The sequence below is a fragment of the Mesoplodon bidens genome (assembly GCF_964165515.1).
Source record: "Mesoplodon bidens genome assembly, chromosome: 3".
Classification (NCBI taxonomy): Eukaryota; Metazoa; Chordata; class Mammalia; order Artiodactyla; family Ziphiidae; genus Mesoplodon; species Mesoplodon bidens.
In genome coordinates this window covers 20,650,480-20,674,181 of record NC_138178.1, presented here as the reverse complement: position 1 = coordinate 20,674,181, position 23,702 = coordinate 20,650,480, and the positions used below count along the sequence as shown (strand labels likewise).

Below are 23,702 nucleotides of genomic sequence, written 5' to 3'. Positions count from 1 at the left end.
GGAATCAGAGCCAGTGACACCCACTTTCTCCTTGAGGAAGCTCAACACAGGCGGTGGCCCTGGACCACCTGTGACCTTCCTTCTGCATCAAGCCCCTCTCTGCAGATGAAGCAGAAAATGGTCCATATTGTGCTTCAATCAGGCTGCCTTCCTCCGTCCACCACAAAGACAGTCCTTATTCATTCCTGACTCTGCACCTTGTCCGGTTAGTATGTGATGCCCCCAGCACACTACCAGTCCATCCAGACCCTGCCCGTGCTTCTTAAAGTCTGATTTCAATTCCACATCTAACGTCAAGCCTTTCTCAAACTCTGGTACCTGATTCATAGTTTACAAGGATTGTGTAATTGTGGTTTTCAACCTGTATTCTTTGGAGCCCTCGTTTCTCTGCGTTGTCTTGGGAGCCGCCACCAGTGTGGAGAGAGAGGCTGGGTAGAAAGCGATGCTGAAGTCCATGTTCAAGTGCTTCATTCAGTCAAAGCATGTAACCAGGCTGCCTTCTCTCCACCACTTGAGAGAGAAAGGAAAGAGAAGAGGAAAAAAATTAAGTTGAAACCTTCATTCTATGGATGACAAGACTGAGGTCCCCAGAGGTCAGCTCGTCCTCCAAGGTCACCCATCACCTTCATGGCAGCTCTGGAACGAGGACCAGGGTCTCCCAGTCACAGCACTGCCCTACCCTCCCAGCCTCATCTGCCTCCTCTGGACTTGCCAGAAACACAGGAGAGTGAGCAGAACCCTGGGCTGAAGAAGGTACCAGATCCTGGTGCAGGTTAGGCCACCTCCTTGTAGAATGATCCTTGGCCAGATCCTTCCCCCTGCTGGGCCTTGGCATCTCTTTAGAGTCAGACAAAACGTCTTTCAAGTCTCTTACTTCCGGCCTGGGATTCTACAACTAGGAGCTCTTAGCCCCTCAGCGCCACCCTTGTCCAATATAGTAGTCACATGCAGCTTTTAAATTTTAAATTAGATAAAATTACATCACATGAAATGTTCACTTTCTCGATCACACTAGCCACCTTTGAAGTGCTCAGTGGCCACACATGGCTTTCGCTACTGGGGTGGACGTCACAGACCAAACTTTTCCTCGAGTTCTACTGGACGGAGCTGCTTCAGAGTAAACGAGTCTCTATTCCATTATAGATCTTCCGTCCCGGCTCCTGGAAGACACAGACCAGGGATTCTGACTTAGGTACCCGAAGCAACTGGCCCTGGCAAGTCTAGAATACACTCTTGCCAGTTAAATGATAATCAGACACTTACTGTCCAGAAAAAGAGTAAGAGAAACAGAAATAAAAGCCAATTAAATAGCAATGACAAGATTATAATACAGATATAAAATGATCCCGTAAGCTAGGACTTTCTGAAGTGCTGGTGTAGCCGGCTATCTTTCTTTCTTTCTTTTTTTTTTTTTTCTAATTCTAAGAAATGGATTGAAAGGAAACATGGGAAATAAGCAAGACTTCTCCCTGAGGGCTTCTAGGACGATCTTTTGTTCTCTCTCCTACAAACGGCTCCAAACACTGTCTTGAAATCCATAATAATCGTGCCTTTGAGGCTGAGTGTAGGCCAGTTATCCTGAGCACAAGCATGTCAGTTTAGGGAAACAGACCTCCCAGGTCATCAGAGGTAAACCTTCCCTAGTCTTTACCCGCTGACAGCTTCCAAGGTTAGAATTTGCAGGTTGTTGCCCTGACGCCCAAAAGGCATTTCTGTTCATCAAGAATCCTACCTCCAAGTGGGCAGAATAGCATTATTTCTTCCTTGTTCTTTTTTTGGTGATGGGTTTCACCCTGAGATTGGGGCCACCCTGACATGATTCTCAAATAACTGCAGCCCCACTCACTTGACTACAGTTGCCTTCAGCTTTAGTTGTAAGGTGCAGACCACATGTGCTGGCCTGGGTAGGGCTACATAGCCAGTGCTACGGACAGAAGGCCCCTTAACCAGCTCTCTGGAGAAATTCACATCTCTCCTGTCTCCTGTTCTCATCTGGACCAGTGGGGACAAAGCTATATGAAATCAGGGAAGGAGAATGTTTTCTTCCATTGAATCCTTTGTTAAAAGTTTTGTTTATCAATTTTCCACTATATCTGTTTCTGTTATTTTTCCTCTCCCGATCTTTCTCTTTCGCTGTCACTCAAGTTAAAAGAACATCTACCCCCCAAAAAAAATCAAATTAAAATCTGTATCCCAAAATATCTCTATGGGACAGTAGTATTTAGCAGTTACTTAGAACTTTAACATTTTAGTAAACATATTACTGTTTCCAAATGGGGGAAAGGACTTAAAAACAGTGTTTCGTGTCCTTTGAAGATGTTTTATTGATAAACAAGCTCCCAGTGTTGGAATAGGAGCCGAGATGCCGAGCAAGGGTGGGGAGAGCCAAGACGGCACGTGTGGAGGAGGAAGGTGGCCTGGGTGTCTGAAGAGTTAGCCTTGGGACCCAGTCGGAGGTGGTGATGACGTATTGATTACGAGGAAGAAGGTGAAGTGGCCTTGGCTCATTCATTATTTCTCTCTCCTAGCTGTGGAAGACAGAAAGTTGTTCATAGGAATGGTTTCGAAGAAATGTAATGAGAACGATATCCGGGTGATGTTCTCTCCATTTGGCCAGATAGAAGAATGCCGGATCCTCCGGGGACCCGACGGGCTGAGTCGAGGTGAGTGTGCTCTCTGCAGAGTCTCTGCCCTTAAGTGCTAATTGGAGCTCTGTGTCCCAGTCAAGGTAGACGTAGCTCCCACATGCAGCAAGAGGTCACCCTGGGATACGTCCTGCGGGACGAAGTTATCCAACCCAAACTTTTCACTCTAGCTGGAATGATCACCTTTTATTTCTCAAGTCAGGAAGGTCCTAGTGGCAGCATATTAGCCCAGGTTATCACTGTCAGACGAGAGGCCCACAGGCTGCCCTGCCGTTACACATCCCTTTTCAGTCTCAGATTGAAGGAGCTTTAGGAGGTATGAGGGAGAGATGCGGAGGGCGAGAGAAAATGTTTGCTGCTCGCATCTTAGTCTTCAGGCTTTCTGCTTGTGCCTGGGAGAATGTTGAGCGTGTGGGCCTCTTGACAGAGAAATAAACCAAGAAAAAAGGCCCCTGTCCCCGCATAGTGTAGGTACAGACTCAGGGTAACGTAACCAGGCCTGTCTCAGGGCGTTAGAGTTTTATGGCAAAGAGCAAAGCTCCGGGAGTCCTAAACACAGGGGTCCATTAAGTGACAGAGAAGTGACTTCGTCCAGGAGAAGATTGTAGGTTCTTCTTTGTCACCGTGATAAGAGGCAAAGGCTGGGCTTCGAGCGCGGATGAAAACCAGTGTTTCCGCGAGCAGCCACACAAGGTAGCTGGAGATGACTCTCTTCTGTCCACATTTACCTCCCCCTCTGACGGACCCACACGCCTCCCTCCTTAAACCGCTTATAAGGCTTGTCACCGTGTTCCCGGCCATCTGACTGGTTTCCTGAGTCAGCCCAGGAGGCCCAGGGGAAGACGCACATGGAAAACACATTTCTCCATTCTCGTAAGAAATCTGTCTTTTTGCAACACAGAGAGGATTTCATTCAATTGTAATGGGGTTTCCAGGGCAACTTCCACAGGGCCAATTAGAAATGTCTTTACATTCCCCATGTCTGGTTCTGGGACTGCACTGCCCGCACCCCATGTTGAAAGAAAAGGTTAAGCCTTAAGTATCAAGGCACTAGTTTTCATTCATCTCCCTGGTCTTACGTAAACTGAGCACCCTGGGAGGAAGAACATTTGTTCTTTTGACTTTTAGACATAAAGCTTCATGATGTCAACTGCTAGAATCGAAGACACAGGGAACAAAAGTTTTCCACCTCCCTCCACCTCCAAAGCCCTGAAACGGAGGTAATCTCGAGGAAAACTAGGAGGGGGAGGAATGACTCCAAGCTTGTGATCCCTATATTTTCTTCTGAAGGTGGTTTTTAAAAAAAAGAGGAGGAGGAGGCCTGGAAATGACACTTAACACTCACGGAAAGATGGGAGTCTAAAAGCTGAGCAAGACATGATGTTGAGTGGGGTCCCTAAACAGCAGACCCAGTGCCTCAAGCTAATCTGTCACTTACCACGTGTGCCTTTACCAGTGTCACCCAAAATAGTTCCTTGTCCTGGGCACCCTCATCACCTCTGGTTCCCATCCAGCCTCACAGGCAGAAGGATACCAGGATTTCTATCCTGGGTCCCTCTGTGCCATCCTGGAGATACGCACCAGGAGAGCTTATCATCACATCTGATCCAGGAGAGGTAGATAGGTAGACAGACCAGGAGAGCGAATACCACGGGAAAAAGCAGTGGGGCTGAGGAGGAATTAAGTAGGCAAGAAAGACAAAATATTTTTGCGATCCCTTCTCTGCTGCCAATTTAGTCATAAGCACCACTATTCTCTCCCTGTGACTATTCTCAGTCACAGCTTCCATGTTATCATTGCACTTTTGCATTTGCCAAGGTGTACAGCATGGAGAAAGAACCGATAGGCACAGGGAAATGTATAGTGCCTTAGAGGTCAGTGACCCTGGGGCCCAGTCCCAGAACTTCTCCTGACATGAACCACGGGCGTGGTCCATTCACTTTCCTATCTGTGCCCTCGGTTTCCACACTTGAAGGTGGCAGCAGGTCTAAATACCTGCCCTGCTTCTCTGATAGGTTGTGATTAGCTACTGCCGTGGTAGGTGTTTTGTAGAGGCAGGCCATCCATAGTGTTTCACAGAGACCTTGACTATGAGGTAGGAATGCTGGACTTCTGTTTTCCCTCTGCTGATTTACAAACTGATTCTCTGCCTCCATTTCTCCATCTGTCCAGTGGGGACAGTGATGAGGAGCATTGGTGCCTAGAGATCCTTGAGCATATGTTAGCTATTTTTGCAGATGAGATTTTTTAAATGGTCAAAACTTTCATAGGAAAGGATGTCAAGACACTGTACTTGATGGGAGAACCCGACCAATTCCATCTGCCATTTGGTTGATGAACCAGCACTTGACACCAGAAGCAGCCTATTTCTGAAACAAGTGATGGGAGCACTTTCATCAATATTTTATGCAACTGCTGGTTCAATGTAAAGACTAGAATCCTCCTCCCTGCCCACCCCCTTTTTCTTAACAGAAAAATAATTTCTGATTTTCTGGCAAACGGATGAGAATTCCCTGTGGCAAAAAAGAAAATACTCATTTATTCTCATTTGTTCTGAGATATAAAGACAGACAGTGTTGCATTTTTCAATTAGCAGGAACCAGGGACTCCTGGGTACTGGGGACTGCTCCTAAATCAGTGATTTGTTGAAAGAACAGTTCTCTTTCATGCTACTCTTTTGCTTTCATTAAAGAATTGTCGTTTTCAATCCAATATTAATAAGTGTGGCGCTGCAGATCAGGGGCGCTCAGCATTTCTGGTCTCCATGCCTGTTGCTGGCTCAGCTGTTTACAAAATAAGTAAAAATGAAGTGAAATGAAAGCTTGGCTGCTCTGAAAAGTACCTTGTAATACTAAACCAGGGTATAAATTAGTCAGTAGGAAAGGATTTAAATCGAACCATTTGATTATGATGAGGGAGAGGTGCCCTTGAGTGGTGGTTCACTTTTTTGTTTTTGCTTTTGCCCAGTTCAGCTACAAAAAGGAAGACAGAGGAGGCAGTTAGTAGCCCTGGGTCCCCAGCAGGCATCTCATGTCGTTCATTCTCTGCCACATCAGTAGTTGACATTCCTACCTGGCAGGTGTTAAGCTGAGGTTCCTCCAGGCTGTTGATTCAGTACCCCTGCCCCACATCAGAGTAGTGGGCTGCCAGGACCCACATCTTTGTACCTATTTATCCCTGCTATACTTTCAGTTAGAATCACTGTTTTTTTTTAAAAAAAAAAAGAAAAAAAATCATGATCTACACATTGGCAAGAAAGACTATTTTAAAAGTCCCATAGTTATTCACCAGCACCCAGATCTGTGCCATGTTTTAAGATGGGACCTCTCTGCCCCATCCCACTGGAAAGTGTCACGCCTATACATGGACAGCACCTGCCAAGCCTGTTGAAACCACTCAACAAACATTAGGACTCTGCTTCACTTTACGCTGTATGCCCACATCTAAACGTGCATTTTTCCCCCTTGGGGGGCAGTAACCCATTCTGCCGTTTTTTTCTGATTTGGAAAACCTGGTTTGAGATGCTTTCAAGCCCCTCATGATACTCAGATCCTTCTACAGTGGCAGATCCACCTCTCAGGCCCGCTGTATGAGCCTTCATTGAGAAAGCAAGCCAGGGTAGCACAAGCCCACACGTGGCAAGTGAAATGAGATGTTTGCTCTCAGAATCAAAGCTTGAGGCTTCTGAGCCAACATATTTACTGGACAGTGTCACCTTAGCATGTTGATTTCCTGAAATACACATGTTCTCCCTTACCCACAGTCCCACAGTCAGATTAGACTATTTGGGTACAATCTGCCAGGTTTGCTGCACCATAGCAACTGAATATCTGTAACTCAGAGACAATGAAGGGGTTGATTTCATTTTTCTTTCCCATAAACTTAAGTCAAATCTTCACTGCCATTTAAGGTAACTTTCTGCTAGTTTAAGAATATTCCAGCTGTGTTTATGGTGTTCCAGCATTCTCCTGCCAAAACCTTTGACAAATGAATTGGCGGTATCTTCAGGGATGTTAGCGACCACAGACTGGATTTAGCCATTAAATCCTCATTTATTTTCGTTATATCTGATCAGGATATTGGGAGAGGGCTTTTGACTTTTAAAACATACATGGAGAGGACTCAAGTTTTGATCGTGACATTTTAGTCTTGCCCACGTGGTACCCAAATGTTCAGATATGTGGAAACCTTTATCAGATGCCCCCTGGGTTATTAAATGCATCTTGTCATGCTGCTCTGGGTACAATCTTCCAGCCTCATCTCAGGGATGAGATTTTTGCCAACTGTTAAGTCCTAGTCTGCACTCAGCCTCAGGTGCCATGAATGAAAGATCTCTCCGTGCCAATTTTAAATAAACTCACCCCGTGTTGGGGATTGCACATTAGAGTATTATTTTTGATGCTCCAATGTTATAGCATATGTTTAAACCCTGCCATTGCTCAAAAGATACTGAGAGGAAAAATTGGCTGCATTAAGATCTTTCTACAGCTGAAGAGGAATTTATAAACAAGTTTTCCATAGGCTGAAATCTTCTCAGCCACACAAGTTATTTTAAATTATGCTTCCTTCAGTTAAAATATAGCAGCTGTTGCTCCTCTTTCAAAGAAGCAGCAGAAAAGCAAGAGACCCTGGCATCATTGTATGTGCTTTTAAAAGTGCCTCTACTTTTTTCATTACTTTCTCTCTCTCTCTCTCTCCTCCCTTCTTTTTGATGCAGAGCAAGAATTCATTTAGTTCTCTCAAAATTCTCATGTAGCCTAGAGAAAAGGTAGAACACCTGAGTTAAGATATCCTTTCAACTGAAATGACAAGTGTAATAGCTGGGTTCCAAAATCTGCTCTGTGACAGGGCTCTGTGCTTTCCTTAGATCCTGTCTGTAGGAGGAAATGACTTTGAGAAACCTTTCCCCAGTCAATCATTTATCTATTTTAGCAGCAAGAAGACAACCTCACTGAAATAAGAGGAATTCAGCTCCTTTCATTTCTATGAGCAATCTCTGACACTCTGAAAGTGGAGACAATAAATAGTGGCAAGCTAAATCACAGGTTGGACACATTTACAGAGGGAATTTTTGCCTTTTTTTTTTTTTTTTTTTTGCTATTATGTATTTGGAAGCTTTGAGACAGTAATATATGGGCTATCTTACCCCACCCCCAAAATTGTCTTGGTACCTTTATTGTCTTGGTACCTGTATTTTTTTTCTCCCAATCTAAGTTCTCCAGCATTTTGGTCGGTCACCAGCATGCGCAACAGTCTAGAACAGTTGAGGGCTGACCCTATAAGATCAGAGCAGTTGTCCGTCAAGACCCAGTAGACTCTGCTGTACCCAGAAGCCCATCTCTAGAGAGAGAAGAGGACAACTGACCTAAGTCATTTCTGTCCAGCGGGAAGTCATCTGGCTGGTTTGTAGAAGAAGCCAGCAGCCCATTTTGACTGTAGGAGCTTGTGTCACCCTACGTTAGTGAAAAGCGCAGATTTGAGGGCCCACCCCAAAGCCAGTGTTTTCAGTGGTGCTGAAAAGAAAATGAAAATCTAGCCAGGACCTCCTGTTTTAGAGAAGTTACAAAGGTTAACTGGCTACCAACCCATATGGAACATTTGGTTCTGAAGTTCCTTAGCTTCATCCAGAGCGGCAGAAGAGAGTGAATCTTTCAGCACGTGCTCCCATTTAATAAATGACAGTAATTTTCTCCCTTAAGTAATTGAACACAGCACCCAGTAGGGAACTTGACAGAGCCCCTAGGAGGCAAGTTCTCTCTTACAGCACCACTGCCAGTAGAATAAAAAAGTTAAAGGAGTCATCAGATTTGTCAGATCATTTTTTGGATGGGATGAGGATTGTATAATTAGAAGCATCAGTCAGCCTTTTAATTGCAGGTTTCATAGAGGAAGGGGCAATGGTTCGAGTTTATAGAGAGATCATTTCATTGTTCTCGTGCTAAGACTTTTCTTTTGAGACCTGTTAATTGCTCGATTTTTCTCCAGAAGTTACTTACAAAAGGTCTGCCTGCTCTGAAATTGTGGTAAATGCATAAACTCTGCCTTATTGATTTTTGTTGACATTTTACTTTTTTTTATGCATTCTTAACCTCCGTTTAGAAGCTGTTGGTTTGGCACATGCTCCCAGATAATAAGAGCAAGCAAAATGAATGAAACAGGCTTCTTGACTCTTAAAAGCAGAGTTAGTGGGGCTTCCCTGGTGGCGCAGTGGTTGAGGGTCTGCCTGCCGATGCAGGGGACGCAGGTTCGTGCCCCGGTCCAGGAGGATCCCGCGTGCCGTGGAGCGGCTGGGCCGGTGGGCCGTGGCCGCTGAGCCTGCGCATCCGGAGCCTGTGCTCTGCAGCGGGAGGGGCCGCGGTGGTGAGGGGCCCGCGTACCGCAAAAAAAAAAAAAAAAAAAAAAAAAAGAGTTAGTCTGGGCTTCCTATGGCCTCAAATATGCCTCCATTAGATGATTTGCTTGTGCCTCTACTGTAGCCTCCAGACAGGAAATGAAGGGACTTCCCCGGCGGTCCAGTGGTTAGGAATCTGCACTTTCACTGCCGAGGGCACAGGTTTGATCCCTGGTCTGGGAACCAAGATCCCGCAAGCCACGCAGCACCAATAATTTTTTTTAACTTTTAAAATAGAAAAAGAAAAATCTCTTAGCGTTATTTCCTCTGTTAATAATACCAGTGAACATCACAATCTTCAAGAGACACTACTTTGAAACAGATGGTAAATTTGGGACTCTGTCATTTTAGAGCTGAGTCTATTTCAGTATGGAGCCAGCAGAGGTCCTGTTGTAGATCTCACACTGTCTCACACACATCATCTGGATGCCTTAGAGAAGGCTGCCCAGCTGCTTCTGTTGATGACAAAAGCCACAGCCACGTAGGTACAGGCAGCATGTTGAAACAGTCAGCTTCACCAGCTGCTGTAACGTCAGAAAAGCCATAGGAAATAGCTTGGCATTCTTAGTGAGCTAGACGTCGGGCTTCAGTGAGGACAACTTAATGGAGGTGAATGAGATGAGCCTCCCATGTACAGAGAGCTTTTGTGTATTAAAAATTACAGCATGATGCAAAAAAAAATGCATTGACTTATTTTCATGACTGGTTGTTGTTGTGCTTTGGGGGTAGTGGGAAGGCATTGCTTTCTCTTACTGCTGTTTGATTGAAAGGTGCTAATACAGTATTGACTTGATAATCTCACCAGGTACCCATGCAGAGCAAACAAAGAAAATGTGTTTAATGGCTCCCACAGTGACTCCCATACACCAAGCCACCCGCTGGTTGTTTGGATGTAGAATGTTCTGTTTGGCTTCCCGGCCACAGAGGCAACCATCTCACGTGATTGGTGCCAGAATTCCACTTTTGTGCACTCGCTCTGAGATGACAAGCTTCAGCCCCTCAGTGTTTAGATCTGCTTCACTGGGAAATCTTTTAAGTAGTAATAATAATAATGTTTTCAGGCAATTGAGTGGAACACTAAATTATTCTCTGATACCTAAGTTCAAACTGTGCAAGGCTAAAGAAGCTGAAAATCAATGCACTTTTAAAGTCATTAGAGATCATAAGTGAAATAGTCAGCGTTGCTTTAGCTAAGCTTTTAGTGTGCCGTGGTATTATTATAAAATCAGCCTGAATCTGCATTAATTTCACAGTCTTTTTCTCTGAGAAGCCCAAGGGTGCATGATGAATAAAATGTAAATTTCAGAAGGCAGTGCTTTTATTAGTGGAAAGGGCAGTGAGCCATGTAGCTGGAGCAGTGACCTGCATGGTAGCCAACACTGCTACAAGAAGCAGCAACAAGCAAGCACTGTAGATTCTAGTTATTTTACAGCTGGGGAAAAAAATAGCCATGGAGAGTTCTGTGGGTCTCAGGGGAGACATTCAGAGAAATATACATTGTCTTCTGTATGTTACACTTGAGGTGGAATTTCTGATAAGAATCCACAGGTCACAACCTAAAGTCTTGAAGGTTTGATACAAATAAGAAATCCAGTGCAAATGTTTAAATTTTACTTCATATACACCGTTGACTATTCCCAGAGTAACAGAGCATTTGCTTTTGTTCTTCATTAACAGTTACTAAGTAGTTTGTACAGGATTTGGGTATATTTGTTTGCATTTGAATAGCATGAGTGTATTTTTATACATACATCTATTTTTTAACTACCCAGAAGAGGTGAGGTATATTTATTTGCTGACATTTCGAGCTGTTGGAATCTAGTTGCTAATTTGCCCTGGGTGTGAGGATTTTACTGTTTGCTGCTTAGAAATCAGGGCTCATGTTTGAAATACAGAGCCAGAATGGGTAGATGCCCTAAGTCAAGATAGACAAGGAGAAAATGTAAAATCGCAACTTTTTATTTTAGAAAATGCAAACTAGGTCTTGCGCATTTCAAATCCCCCCCATCCCCCGTGGCTTAAAAAAAGAAAGTACCCAGTGTCCTTCCCCTGGACTCCATTTAAAAAATAAATAAACTAATCCATCAGTAAATCTTTCTGCTGTGGTCAGATTAGCAGGTCAGCACTGTAAGTAAAAAGCAACACGAGATAAAAACCAAAGAGAGAAGTTGTTGATTTCATGTACTACTGAGAACAGTGTCGTCCTGTGGCAGTTCTCGTAGACTGTGTTGGTTTAACAAGCGTCCAAACCTTTTGTCTTGTTGTTTTTTGTCTTTCCTGCTCCCTGTCCCCTTGTTTCCCACAGGCTGTGCGTTTGTCACATTTTCTACAAGGGCAATGGCACAGAATGCAATCAAAGCCATGCATCAGTCTCAGACCATGGAGGTACTGTATCATCTGCCCTTTCTTTGTTTTCTTTGTGCAAATGGTGGGGAATGGAAAGCAATTCTCTCCTGTGTGGATTGTTCACATGACAATCACAGATGTAAACTTTCACCATCTCTCTCTCTTCATTCATTCATATTCCTTCTACCTTAATCTCTCTCCTTCTCCCTCTCTCTCTCTCCCTCTCTCTCTGAATTTTCCCCCTGATGACTGGAAATACACTTAGTGTAAAACCTTCCACTTGCTCTACGTTCCTTTTTGAGCCTTTTATTGCAGTGGCCCCGGTCCTGCTGTGTAAAGTTCATGATGCAATTTAAACCGAGCATCCTTCTATACCTCAAGGATCAAGTACGTTCCCCAGCCCCAGGGGTGGGATGGGTTGAACATTAACAGACCCCATTCCAAATTGCAGCTGGCCCTGTGCTAAATCACAGGGTTCTTTCATTTCTTTTTTATTTTCTTTTTAATGCGGGGTCAAGTATCTTTAATCGGGACAAACAGAATTGTTTTTGCATCAAGAATGTTGGAGAAAGTTAAGATTTCTCCCACCTCATTGAACCAGTGCAAATGTTCACGTATGAGAGTCCCCCGAGAAATTAGATTTTCCCCCTTACTAAAAAATGAACAATAACCAAGAAACTCAAAGGCTCAACTGTGATCTCCTAATGAGAGATAGTGGTTTTCGGGGAAGAGAAATAGGCTGGCGTGGGTCCACAAATGTAGACAATGGCTCTGTACTTTGAGTCTGTGATTCGGGTCATGGCCTTTCAGAATTTTGCACAAAAACATTCCAAGAGTGATATGCTGTTACTTATTCTGTATTGTCTGATAGAATCCTTTGGGAGTGCATGTTCTGCTGTATTATGTAAACTGTATCTTTGTGTATGGGTGATCTTTTCTGGAGGTGGCTTTGTAGTGTTACCTGAAATTACGTTTTTCATCTTTTGAAAAACAAAATTGTTTTCAGTTTTATTTAATGTGCCACAAAGTTCTTTATTGATCGTTTGAGCTTCTTTTTTGCCTCCACTTTTGGGGGGTTTTAATTTTTTTTGTGTTCATTTGTTTGTTTTTTGCAATGCTGCATCTCCCGAAGCATGCCGGGAGCTTAATGATCTTTATGGGTCTTGTTTTGTGGGCAACCTTTTTCTAGGGAGCCAAAGGGTGGGTGGAAGCGGGGGGTAAAGAGTGTGCATGGCATTGTCATTAAGTGTTTACTGTACTTTTCTGAGTTTTGATATCAGCATTGCAAAGCCTATTGTCTTTTTCGAACTTCCTTTTGACTTCAATATTCCTAACATATCTTATATAATCACTGTGTTTTCCTTTCAGTGCAATGCATTTTTAAGACACTCACACCCCCCTACGTGAAGGCAAGCTCAGGTGAAAATCGGCCACAATAAGAGAGAATTAGCAGGATTTGAAATGTCTAGGAATCCAGTCTTGAACAACATGCAGTCACACACGTGATCATGTTTTTGTCCCCTCCCCCGGCCCTTTCCCTTACCTTGGGGGGCTCCAAGGGGAGATCAGCCTGGTTTCCAGCTACGTATCAGTCTGGAGATGAAATGAAAGTACTGTTAAGAAAAAGGAAGTCTTGACCTGTATTTATTATCTTCCATATATATGTGTTTCATTCTTAAAGATTTTTATTTCCTGTAATTGAGTGATTTGTACCTAAATTGGTCTCACCTTAGATGATTTTGTAACCTCAATTCTTTCAGCTCTGTTGGAAACATTGCCACCCCAGTTCCTTCACCCAGGGCCCCCCGCCCGAGTGGGAGGTCTGTGTTCTCCTGGGTCCCTACGGAAGGAGAGCACGAGAAAATACAGCAGAACTGGGTATGAACCCAAACCAAGAAAATAACAGGCTCTCAGAGTGAAAAGAATTTGCTGTAGAGAAGGGGGCATATTTATTCTTCAGAAATCCTTGATCCTTTGTTAATACTGCTATTATCAGAAACCAGATTTGATGCACTTGTTTTTAAATCTGGACATCCATGCTTAATCAGAGGAGCCCTCAGACACTTAAATTTCTTGCTTAATTCAAAAATATTGACATTTAAACAGAAGATTATATATTATGCAGTCTGATTATACTTGTACCACTGCAGTTTGTTTTCTTTTTTTGAATTCATTACATTATTTTCAGGACTCTGGCTTACATCTTCCACCAAGATATATGATCTAAGAGATGTGAATTCAAATTGATGTCACTGTTAAAGTTTAAAAGGACATGTTATTTTAAAAATCATTAATCTTTATATGGTACCTTGATTTTCCCACTTTCCTCCAATCTCTCCCCACCCTGTTTTCCCCTTTCGTGGTTTATACAAGTCATTTTGAACTATAATCATTGGCCTGATTTTCTGCTTTTATATCATTTTTTAGTATTTAAGGAAGAAAAAAGCCAACCGTAAATGAACTGTTAGGAAGAGATACTATAATTTGTTACGGGACAAATTTGATACAATAACAACCCTTTCCATGCAAAACCCTTGCTGTCTGTAATTTCCATCTTCAGAGTGGTTTTGCTGTCTTTAAAGTGATGAAACGCTGAAATAACGGAGCAGATGAAGAACAATGAAGTATAGATTTTTTTAAATGGTGGAAATATTACTTTTATGCAGTTTACTGACTCTCAACATCTGTGCCGTGACTGTGACTCCCAGAGCTGAAGACCAGTCTGCTGGAGGTTCAACACCCAGTCACCTCACTTTTCTCACATGTTGGGGGGTAACAGCAGGCATGATAGCTTCACATATGCATAGTTCCATCCCCAGTAGCTACCCAACGTGATAAGAAAAAAATGCAACTCTGTTTTCTAGGAGAAAGAAAAATAACCCAAAGGGAAGGGAAAAGCTCATTTAAATAGGAATATTAAATTTCTGGGAGGAGAAGAGAGAGGTCTGTTACCATGCTGAGTTTCAATAAGAAGTGGGTTTTTTTTTAATCACTTGGGTGGAATTAACTTCTTTTTATCTCAGCAAAATTTCACAGCTTTAATTGTGATGGAATGTTTAGCAAGCTAAACAGAGAGGGAAGAGAGTTGGTTTCTGCTGAGTATTTGCCAAGTGGCGAATGTTGAAAAGGTGCTTTCGAAAGGAAGTCCTCCCGCCTGAGGTGTCAGGCCCTTACTTTCCCTAATGATTTTCTCCGTATCAGACATGAATTGGTCCTGTTATATAACCCTTGGCCATTTCTCACTCACTACCTCTGCTCCTGCCTTTTAAAGGAAATGAACACAGAAGCTCCTAGAACAGCGAGATTGATTAGGAAAAGAAGCTAAGTAGACATCTCCTCCTGCCATTTGAGATGTATCTCCTTGGACTAGAATGCTCCTGATATCTTCTTTTTTGATTTGTTGTAGCTCCTGGGATTACAGCTAGAGTAGATGTGATGCAGAAGGAGGAGAACCCCTTCTGAAAACATGGGGACAGTGACATTGGTCCATGCCTGTGTCCCCTGAAAATCTCCTTCCTTCATCCATGTTCCTAAAATGAAACCCACTTCTCCCGATTATATTACTGGGTCGGTATGATTCCTACAGTTCCAAAGTTCAAAAGTACTTAACATTGGAAAGAGTGGGAAAAAAAGACAGGAACGACAGGCATTTTCACTCCCATGACAGCATTTCATTCCCCTCCTTTGTCCCCTGCTCACACGTGGAAACAGGCAGACACACCAGGACAAGTCCATCTTTCAGACAAGCGAACCCTGAAGCTTAATTAAAGAACAATGATAAGGTCTCTTGTCTCTGAGGAGGTCCTGGGATGGTCGAAGGAAGACCCATGAAGAGAGAAGGCGAGGCAGTGTAATAATCAGAGCACGAGCACAGATGGCTTCATCGACCACCAGAGCCCCAAAAGACACCAGTGACAGGATGTGGAATTTTCTGTTGATGGTACTATTCAGAGAAGAAGAAGGACCATCAAACCATTTAAACACGAGGCCAGACCATCCCCCGTGCTCCAGAATAGTTCAGAAAGCTAGGCCCCGAGCTGACTGAGTGTCCTGAGCGGAGTGGGCCAGGCTGTAACCCCCTCTCCACTTTCCGCTGTGTCTGACCACAGGGCTGTTCTTCACCGATTGTGGTGAAGTTCGCGGACACTCAGAAGGACAAGGAGCAAAGGCGCCTCCAGCAGCAGCTGGCGCAGCAGATGCAGCAGCTCAACACTGCCACCTGGGGGAACCTGACGGGTCTGGGCGGCCTCACCCCGCAGTACCTGGCGGTAAGTTCTTGGGGCGGGGGGCGGAGCATGTGGTCCCCAGGAGAGAGGAGCACAGCCTGTGGAGCTCTTACAGGCTCCTTGGGCCCTAAGTGCACCAAAAGCTCATCTTCAGGACATTATGAATGCCGGGAAATGCCTGAAATCAGTGTTGATGAAGAATATTTTTCCAGGTGAAGCCAGTGAGCTTAGGAACAGGACTCTTCATTCTAGCCGCATGGAGGCTGAGCAGGGTCCCACGGGGCTGAGGGTCTAACCAGTGTTTCAGCACAAACTCCAGCCTTGGCAGGGGTGCGGCACGCGTGATAGATGATGATTTAACGGCGCTGAGGCAGCCATGGTTGGCACTCTCACCACCTCCCTGCTCGGTCCATTCCACATCAGGACCTCAGATGGAACTTCCCTTCACTGGGTCCTCCCAGTGGAGCGATGTCAACTAAATTCAAATGTTTCTTTATCTATTTGAAACCCAAAACTCAGATCCTGTTTCAGGCCAAATAGACCCAATTCTTTAACTATCCCTTACATTTCATTGTTTCTAAATTTTCACCTCCTTGTTTTTTTCTGTTGTGCTGCCTGTTTTACTTTGCCAGTGTCTTTATTAAAATGCCATAATCAGAAATGTGAGACACTCCTCCCAGGAAGATCCAAACAGCATGAGCAGTGACCCCTATTGTGGACTTTAAAATATCTTAATGTAGCTTGAGAGCAATGGAAGGCAGCTTGTACTCCTCTAAGGTTTTACTTATTTTTACTTGAACTGCTGCTAAAGCATGCTACTCTACCCCACTTTTCTGCTTTGGAACCTAAATGCTGGACTACACATTATTAATATAATTTCATAGTGTGCCTTTGGACCTTTTATTCTAGCCTGTGTGTGTGTGTGTGTGTGTCCATCCGTCCGTCCATCCTTCCTAATTCTGTCCTGACATTTGAACTGTCCCTCTCAGGATTGTATGACCCATTCCATACTTTGTAGCAGAACCAATACTGTTCTGTAAAACAGTCCTTCCTGTGACCTTGAAAGGTAAGGTCACCGTGCTTCTACAAGTGAGGAAAGGGAGAGGCTTAAGGGAGAAAGGCGGGGAGGAATAAACTGGGAGATTGGGATTGACATATACACACTACTATATATAAAACAGATAACTAATAAGGACCTACTGTATAGCACAGGGAACTCTACGTGATACACTGTATTGGCCTATATGGGGAAAATACCTAAAAAAGAGTGGATATATGTATATGTATAACTGAATCACTTTGCTGTACACCTGAAACCAACACAACATTGTAAATCAACTATACTCCAATAAAAATTTTTTTAAAAAAAGGTTATGTAACTTTACCCAAGGTCATGGCACTGGTGGTCAAGCAGGATTTCAACCCTCCATGGGTTCTCTCCATCCGGCGGGGCTGCTTCTCCAAGGACAGATGTGACTCACATTCCTCTTTTATCCACCCCACCCCACTGCCTGTTGGTGTCTGCCATGTAATTGCTACTCAAGACATGTCTGGATGCCTTGCTGGAGAAGCATGCCTCGCCTGTCTTCCCCTGAGTTATTAATACAAGCAGTGACCAAGTTTGCTGTCACCTTCTAGCCATTTCTCCATCTTATCCACAAAGAGATAAGAGATGAGAGATTTCATCACACATCTTGCTGAAATCTCTATGTGCTCTGCCATATCTTTTTCTTGGTCTATCGGTCTAGAAACTTTATGAGAAAAAAAAATGAGTCTAGCTGAACAATCATTTATTTTTCACAAACGTGTGTTTTTCGGTTGTTCACAGATCATCGCCTTAAGTACAAGAATTTCTATCAGAGATTGATGTCAAACTCACCTTTTCATAGTTTCTAAGAATCCAGCTTCCTGCTCCACCATGTCTGAAAACCAAGACACATGTGCCTAGCCCTGGTCTCCTGGACCATCTCCCATGCCCCAGGGCTCACAGAAATCTCTAGCACATGTTTCTTTGATCACATCTGAAAATTATTTCTGAACCCTGAAAGAGAATTCATCCCCACCTCATTTATAAGGACGTGTTGTTACACGCCCTGAACTACGTTTTCCCCTGCCAAGGGCTTCCATTCTTTCTCTGCCAAGTTTGCTCCACCCCTTTCGATTGGAAGCCCATTTCTCTGAGAAGACCCTTGGCCTTTAAGGCATCCCCTGCCTCTGTGTTGAGGGTAGATTCTGACCGTGGCTCACCAAAGAGTGGTTGTCAGTGGGAAGAATCCACGGAAGTAGTTTAATGACACTCCAGGTATTGCCACTTACTAATCAGTAAAGATTATTAATTCCTCAAAGTATCTTCAAAGCTAATTTAACTTGACTAAACTTTAATTTTTTTAAATATCTAATATAGGAGAGAGTAAGGGCTTGCAACCACAAGAGAATGGGAAACCCAAGAAATCAAGCCAAGATAAGGGATTTCTCTCTGTCAAAACGGATAATTCCTAGCTTCTTCCTCTTCCTCATTCCGTGTGTCTCTGTGTGTCTGTGTGTAAGGTCTAGGGAGTATACTACCCTGAGTCGAGAAGGATGAATGAAAGTTGCAGACATATGTCTGGGACCTGTTCATGTTTGGTTTTGTCTTTTTAATTTTATTTATTTTTTGGTTGCATTGGGTCCTCGTTGCTGCGTGCGGGTTTTCTCTAGTTGCAGCGAGTGGGGGCTACTCTTCGTTGCGGCACGCGGGCTTCTCATTTGCGGTGGCTTCTCTTGTTGTGGAGCATGGGCTCTAGATGTGCGGGTTTCAGTAGTTGCAGCACATGGGCTTCAGCAGTTGTGGCATGTGGGCTCAGTAGTTGTGGCCACAGGCTTAGTTGCTCCGCAGCATGTGGGATCTTCCTGGACCAGGAATCAAACCTGTGCCCCCTGCATTGGCAGGCGGATTCTTAACTATTGTGCCACCAGGGAAGGCCCACAGCTGTTCATGTTAATCCCCATAGGGATTACATTAATCATTGTAACCAAGACTGAAGTTGAATCAGCCACCGATATTCCACTCGGTGCTTTTAAGTCAATTGCTAGATGCCCATTTCTGAGTCACATCCAGTTGTAGAGTTTCCTTCTTCTTAAGCTGAGGAGACCTACCATTACCTGGCGGAGGGGCAGTGCTCTCCGTTAGGTTTGCAGCACTCCAAACAAATTCCGAGAGCTTGGTTTTTAAATAGTGGATTCATCTGGTTCCTCCTCAGCTCATAGTACCATAGCAGTTTTTTAATAATAAATTTGTTGAATCTATGCTTTTAGCATCCATGGACTTTTGAGTATAGGAGATAACTCCACACTTGACCCCAGGTACAAACTGCGGCTGTATTGATCAACCAAAAGGAGAATATCAATAAGCCTAGTCAGACACTTAGTATAGCACCTAAGTTAACCTATAATTCAATTGATGTGGATGAATAAAGGAGTGCTTGCGAACAGTAACCACATGCCTTTACCTTGTGGTACCCACCGTTTCTATATGGGGGATTAAATGTATTTTTGGAAGCTCTAGGGACAAAATACAGAGACCTTTTCACAGCTGTCTTCATTTCTTTTTTAAAAGATGCTGATATATCTATAATGCATAGCATCAACATATGTAGCACCAGATGCTTCTGAGTTTTGACAAGTAGTATGTTGCTCTCTGCCAACGAAGACCATCTTAAAATGGGTGACCATTGTCTTGGTCATGAAGTCACGATAGTGACTCTATGGCTGCAGATACATACACTTAACATCTGTAGGTGTTACAGTGATTTCTCTGTTAGCCCAAGAGTCAGTGAATCTATACCTCTCTAATGAAGGTTGTAGGACACTGAGCTGTGAAGGAAAGCGGAGGAGACCTAGGGATGGACTGCGATTGACAGAGATGAGTTATAGGAACTACTAGGCTCCAGAGAGATAGCATTAGTCACGCCATGTTGGTTCCCATAGATTTAACACCTGGTCATTAAAAAGAGTAAATTGATGAATTGTTTTAAGGCAGCTACGTTATTGAGTTTCCCCAGTGTCTGTGTTTCTTAATAGAGATTAGACATTAATATGGATTTATAGCCCCAACTCTCAGAACCTTCAGCCCATTAACAGGCAGCAGCAACCAACTATGTAAATGTAAAGGGAACTGGACGTGCCCTCAGTGGACTTGGGAAGTTCCCTTGACAGCACATTTCCAAGCTCCACTTCATTTTGACAGTACCTTTCTCTTTTCTTTTGCAGCTTCTGCAGCAGGCCACCTCCTCCAGCAATCTGGGTGCATTCAGTGGCATTCAGCAAATGGCTGGTAAGTCATGAAGTGAGCCTTGCCTTTTGACCGTGCTGTTGTCTGAATTTGGGATGGGTTCAGAAGCTGGGGAAAAGAAGAACAAAGGGTAACTACCCGTCCTAGTTGCTTTCTGGCTTAGGTGTTAAAATTAGAGTCAGCTGCTCAGAAGTTGATCTTCTAACTCTGGCATCTCCAACAGTTATGAGAAAATTTGGGGGGCTGAGAATTCCTGCACAGTACCCTCCAGAGTTGTGTTTATTTTTTTTTTTTAATGGGTTTGCTTGCTGGGGGATTTCCAACAAGATTCCTATATCCAGGGCAGCTGCCATGATTGACATCCCTCTAAAATTTTAATAATAGACAGTCAATAATAATGTTTTGACCTTCGTAATGAAAGCCAGGCTTGCAGGCCTATCTCTGATACCGTTTGCAGTCCCTTGATAACCACAGACAATTAACAGGGTGCCTTTTTTTTTTTAACTTCTGAACCCCAGTTGACAGAATTGTGCATCAGAATCTTTTATGGGAAAGTAGAATCTTTGTTCTTGAGCAAAATCAAAGTGGGACTGGATTTGAAAGCCGGCTCATCAAGGATTTCTTTTTATTATGAGCTGTGTCAGTAGTAACTGAGGGGCAGTGATTAGTGAAAGGTCAGTCCTGCTGTGTCACCTTCCAGGCTCACATCCTAACCCACACCACGGGGCCAGGGAAGGCAGCCTGCACAATGAATCAGAACACAGGTGCCAGGAACCTGCCATGAGGAGCAGTGAGGAAGCTTCTTCCTTGCTTCATTCTGAAAAGATTGGGGAGCGCAGGCGAGGAGAACAGGTTTTTGGCGTATTAGAATCGAGCACAGTTTGTTTTCATCAAGGACACCCTGAGTCAATGAAATGAACCCAGGATATACAGAATAAAAGCCTGATTTCCTTATCTGTCACTACAAAAACTCCTTTTTTTCTCTTTTCTTTTTCCCTCCCACATGCATATCCTTGTGGGGGTTTTTTTCCTTGTTTCACTTTGAATGGATCTGGAGACACTTGGAATGAGCACACGTAGATTTCTGCTCCTATATGTCCAGTTGTTGTCAGCCCAGCCTTTCGTGGTGGCCTCCAGGGTTAATGGTAACTTGTCTGATGGGACATAACTCGCCTACAGTAAAAACAATGCTCAGTTACCCGTGGGGCTTTAAATCTCCTGGTACCCCCAGCTTGTTCTGTTGTAATAACACTTTTGGATTATTACGGGAAAAAAATACATGTTAAAATAATAAGTAGTGAAACCATTCAGCAGAATGTTGACGAATACATTTGGGGAAGCTGGCCTTGGAGCTGAGCATCGCCTTGAACAGTTGATTTATTTTTAGTTCTGTGAAGGGGATTGGAGAGACAGAACTAAAATATTCAGTTTTCTACGTTTTAAAAAGAGAAAACCTTCCAGATTGCAAGCTCTGAAAGAAATGCTGAGATTTGTTGCATTTTCCACCAATGCAAGATTTGTTTTTCTTCTAATCGAAGGGACCCACCCAGATCCAGAATTAGAGTCTTTCCTTAGAGGAAGCCTCAGGCTCTCCCGTTCCCACAGTTGAATTATGCAAAGAAGGTCACTGGGTCCTGAGGCTATTGCCAGGCATGTCTTCTCGGGTGGACGGAGCGCCTTGTCACTCTTCATTAGGCCACAGGCGCCCGTGGCTCGCCAGGTCAGGTCAGGATGGTAACATGTGCACGCCGTGTGCTCATTTAAAAACGGAGGGTATCTGGGAATCACCTTAGAAGGTGCATGGGGCAGATGGCTAATTTAAAGGTGGTCTGTAAATGCGCTCGGCTCTCCAAAATATCCCTTTCTCGAACCTTCGGCATTAAATTGAGCACCGAGGCTGCCCAGGCTGTGCATTCGAAGGCCGAGTGGCCTATTTTCCACTGTCACCTCGAGTAGTGAGGACCAAGGACGTGGATGTCAGGGTTCTGTCTGCTTGGCCATTTCTATAACAAGTACCCTTCATTGCTGTGGAAAATCAGGTCTCATCATCCCAAGTGTTGGAAGCGTCGTGGTTTGGGGTATTTTTTTTCCACCAAGTGCTCTTGGCCCCCTGCTCTTTCATCTTCTCCCAAGAGTAGGGCTTAACTTTTGTCACCACCAGTCACCTAAACCAGTCTCAGAAAGTGGGTGGATCATAGAGGCCCCTTCTTGGAGGACGTTTCCCCAGAGCACCGACTTGTGGGGGGGGCCCTCTTCCGCGTTCCCCTAAAAACCCTCTCTTCCTTCCCCTCCTCCCTCACCTCTGAATCACTGATGCTCCAAGAAGGCATGGCCTCGGCCCTCACTCCGCTAAGTGGCACTTGTGACTGTTTTTGCGTGGATGAGTAAGTAAATTTATAATTTGGCAGGTGCAAATTTATGTGTTGGATACAGTCCCAATGAAGCTTAAGTGAAATACCTGGTTTTTTAATTAAGAAATTTGACTTTAGCCCGATGTCTAAGCCACAGACCATTACATAACCTAACGACTGTATCTTCATGAATGAGTTGTCAAAGATTTGGGATCAGCGAGTTGGTACAGCGTCGTACGTGTTACACAGCGCGTGGTATTGACATACACGGTGGAAGCAACATGAAGGAGCCCGAGAGGTGGTTCATCCCAGAGCACCCCTGGGCTTACGATGCTGGTGAGTTGAGTGAGATTGTGGCAGAGTGAGAGCGGGCACCTCCACAATTCAGACGCCACGTTCATGTCCTCCAGGGCCAGAGAATAAATTCCACATGGAAAATTCGAGTACTGCTGCTGAGAGCACCATCACCAAAGAGTGAAATATCATTTCGGAAAACAATAATACTGTGTTGTGAACAGCTCTCAGAGAAGAATGGTCTGTCCTTCAGGAAATTGAGGTGTCTCACTAGAGTCTAAAATGTCTCATTTGAATGAGTAAACATTTTCTGTTTGAGGAGAAAATAAAAGAAAGCTGGAAAAAAACAGAAAAAAAAAATTAGGAGGCGACAAGTTCCTAAGTGCTTACATCAATAAAATTGAATGAGACATCAACTATACTTCTTTTTTCAAAAAAAAAAAAAAAAACTTACCATTTTCCTTTCAAATTGAAAATAACTTCAGACGTGTTTTATGATTTTATAAAAGGGAACCTTTACTAAATCTGAAATTTAAAAAGCAGAAAATAGATTAGTAAGGATAAAATTTTTATAAGCTGACTGCTTTTATGTGCATCCTTCAAGTCGATTGATTTTACTTTCCCTCTCATAACTTCTGATAAAAATGTGTCCATTTCTCACTCAACTGTGGTATTCCATGAATTTCTGAAATCTCAAAAACGTGGGGGTCTGTGTTCAGGCCAAGAGTCTGGATTTTTCCTGAAGAAGAAGGAATTAAGGGGAAAGTGGCTTTCCGGTTTTTCACTTCTTTATAACAACTATCATCTCAAAAAAGCATCGTGTTAGAAAAACAAGGGTAGTATTGCACAAGTTTGTTTTTCACAGAGCTTCTTGAAATAATCGTGGGGTTTATCCTCACAGCACAGCCAAGGACAAAACCACTACTTGTTACTACGTAACAGTTGGGAAAACTGAAGTACAAAAAGTTCGAATAAGTTCTGTGAGCCCAAGGACCAGGCAATGGTATTATATGGATTAGGATACAGAATTCCCAAATATCAAAACGCTTTATGAGATAGGGACCATTAGCATCCCATTTTACAGGTGGGGCAACTGAGGCAGAGAGAAGTTAATTAACAAACTTGCCCAGAGTCACTAAGCTAATAAATGGCAGATCCACATTACAAACTGGCCTGATC

General features: G+C 43.7%; 1 protein-coding gene across 4 annotated transcripts in view; it reads left to right on the top strand.

The window, feature by feature from the left end:
- CELF2 (CUGBP Elav-like family member 2) overlaps window positions 1-23,702 on the top strand; it is a 524,871-nt gene that overhangs the window by 447,335 nt on the left and 53,834 nt on the right. For 3 of the 4 annotated variants that reach the window (XM_081226997.1, XM_081226998.1, XM_081226999.1), the window contains 4 exons: window positions 2,529-2,663; window positions 11,342-11,421; window positions 15,492-15,650; window positions 19,857-19,920. In XM_081226997.1, the coding sequence (XP_081083123.1) occupies window positions 2,529-2,663; window positions 11,342-11,421; window positions 15,492-15,650; window positions 19,857-19,920 (438 nt within the window). Of the gene's footprint in view, window positions 1-2,528; window positions 2,664-11,341; window positions 11,422-15,491; window positions 15,651-19,856; window positions 19,921-23,702 lie in introns of those variants that run through there. The other variant, XM_081227000.1, reaches the window with a different exon arrangement.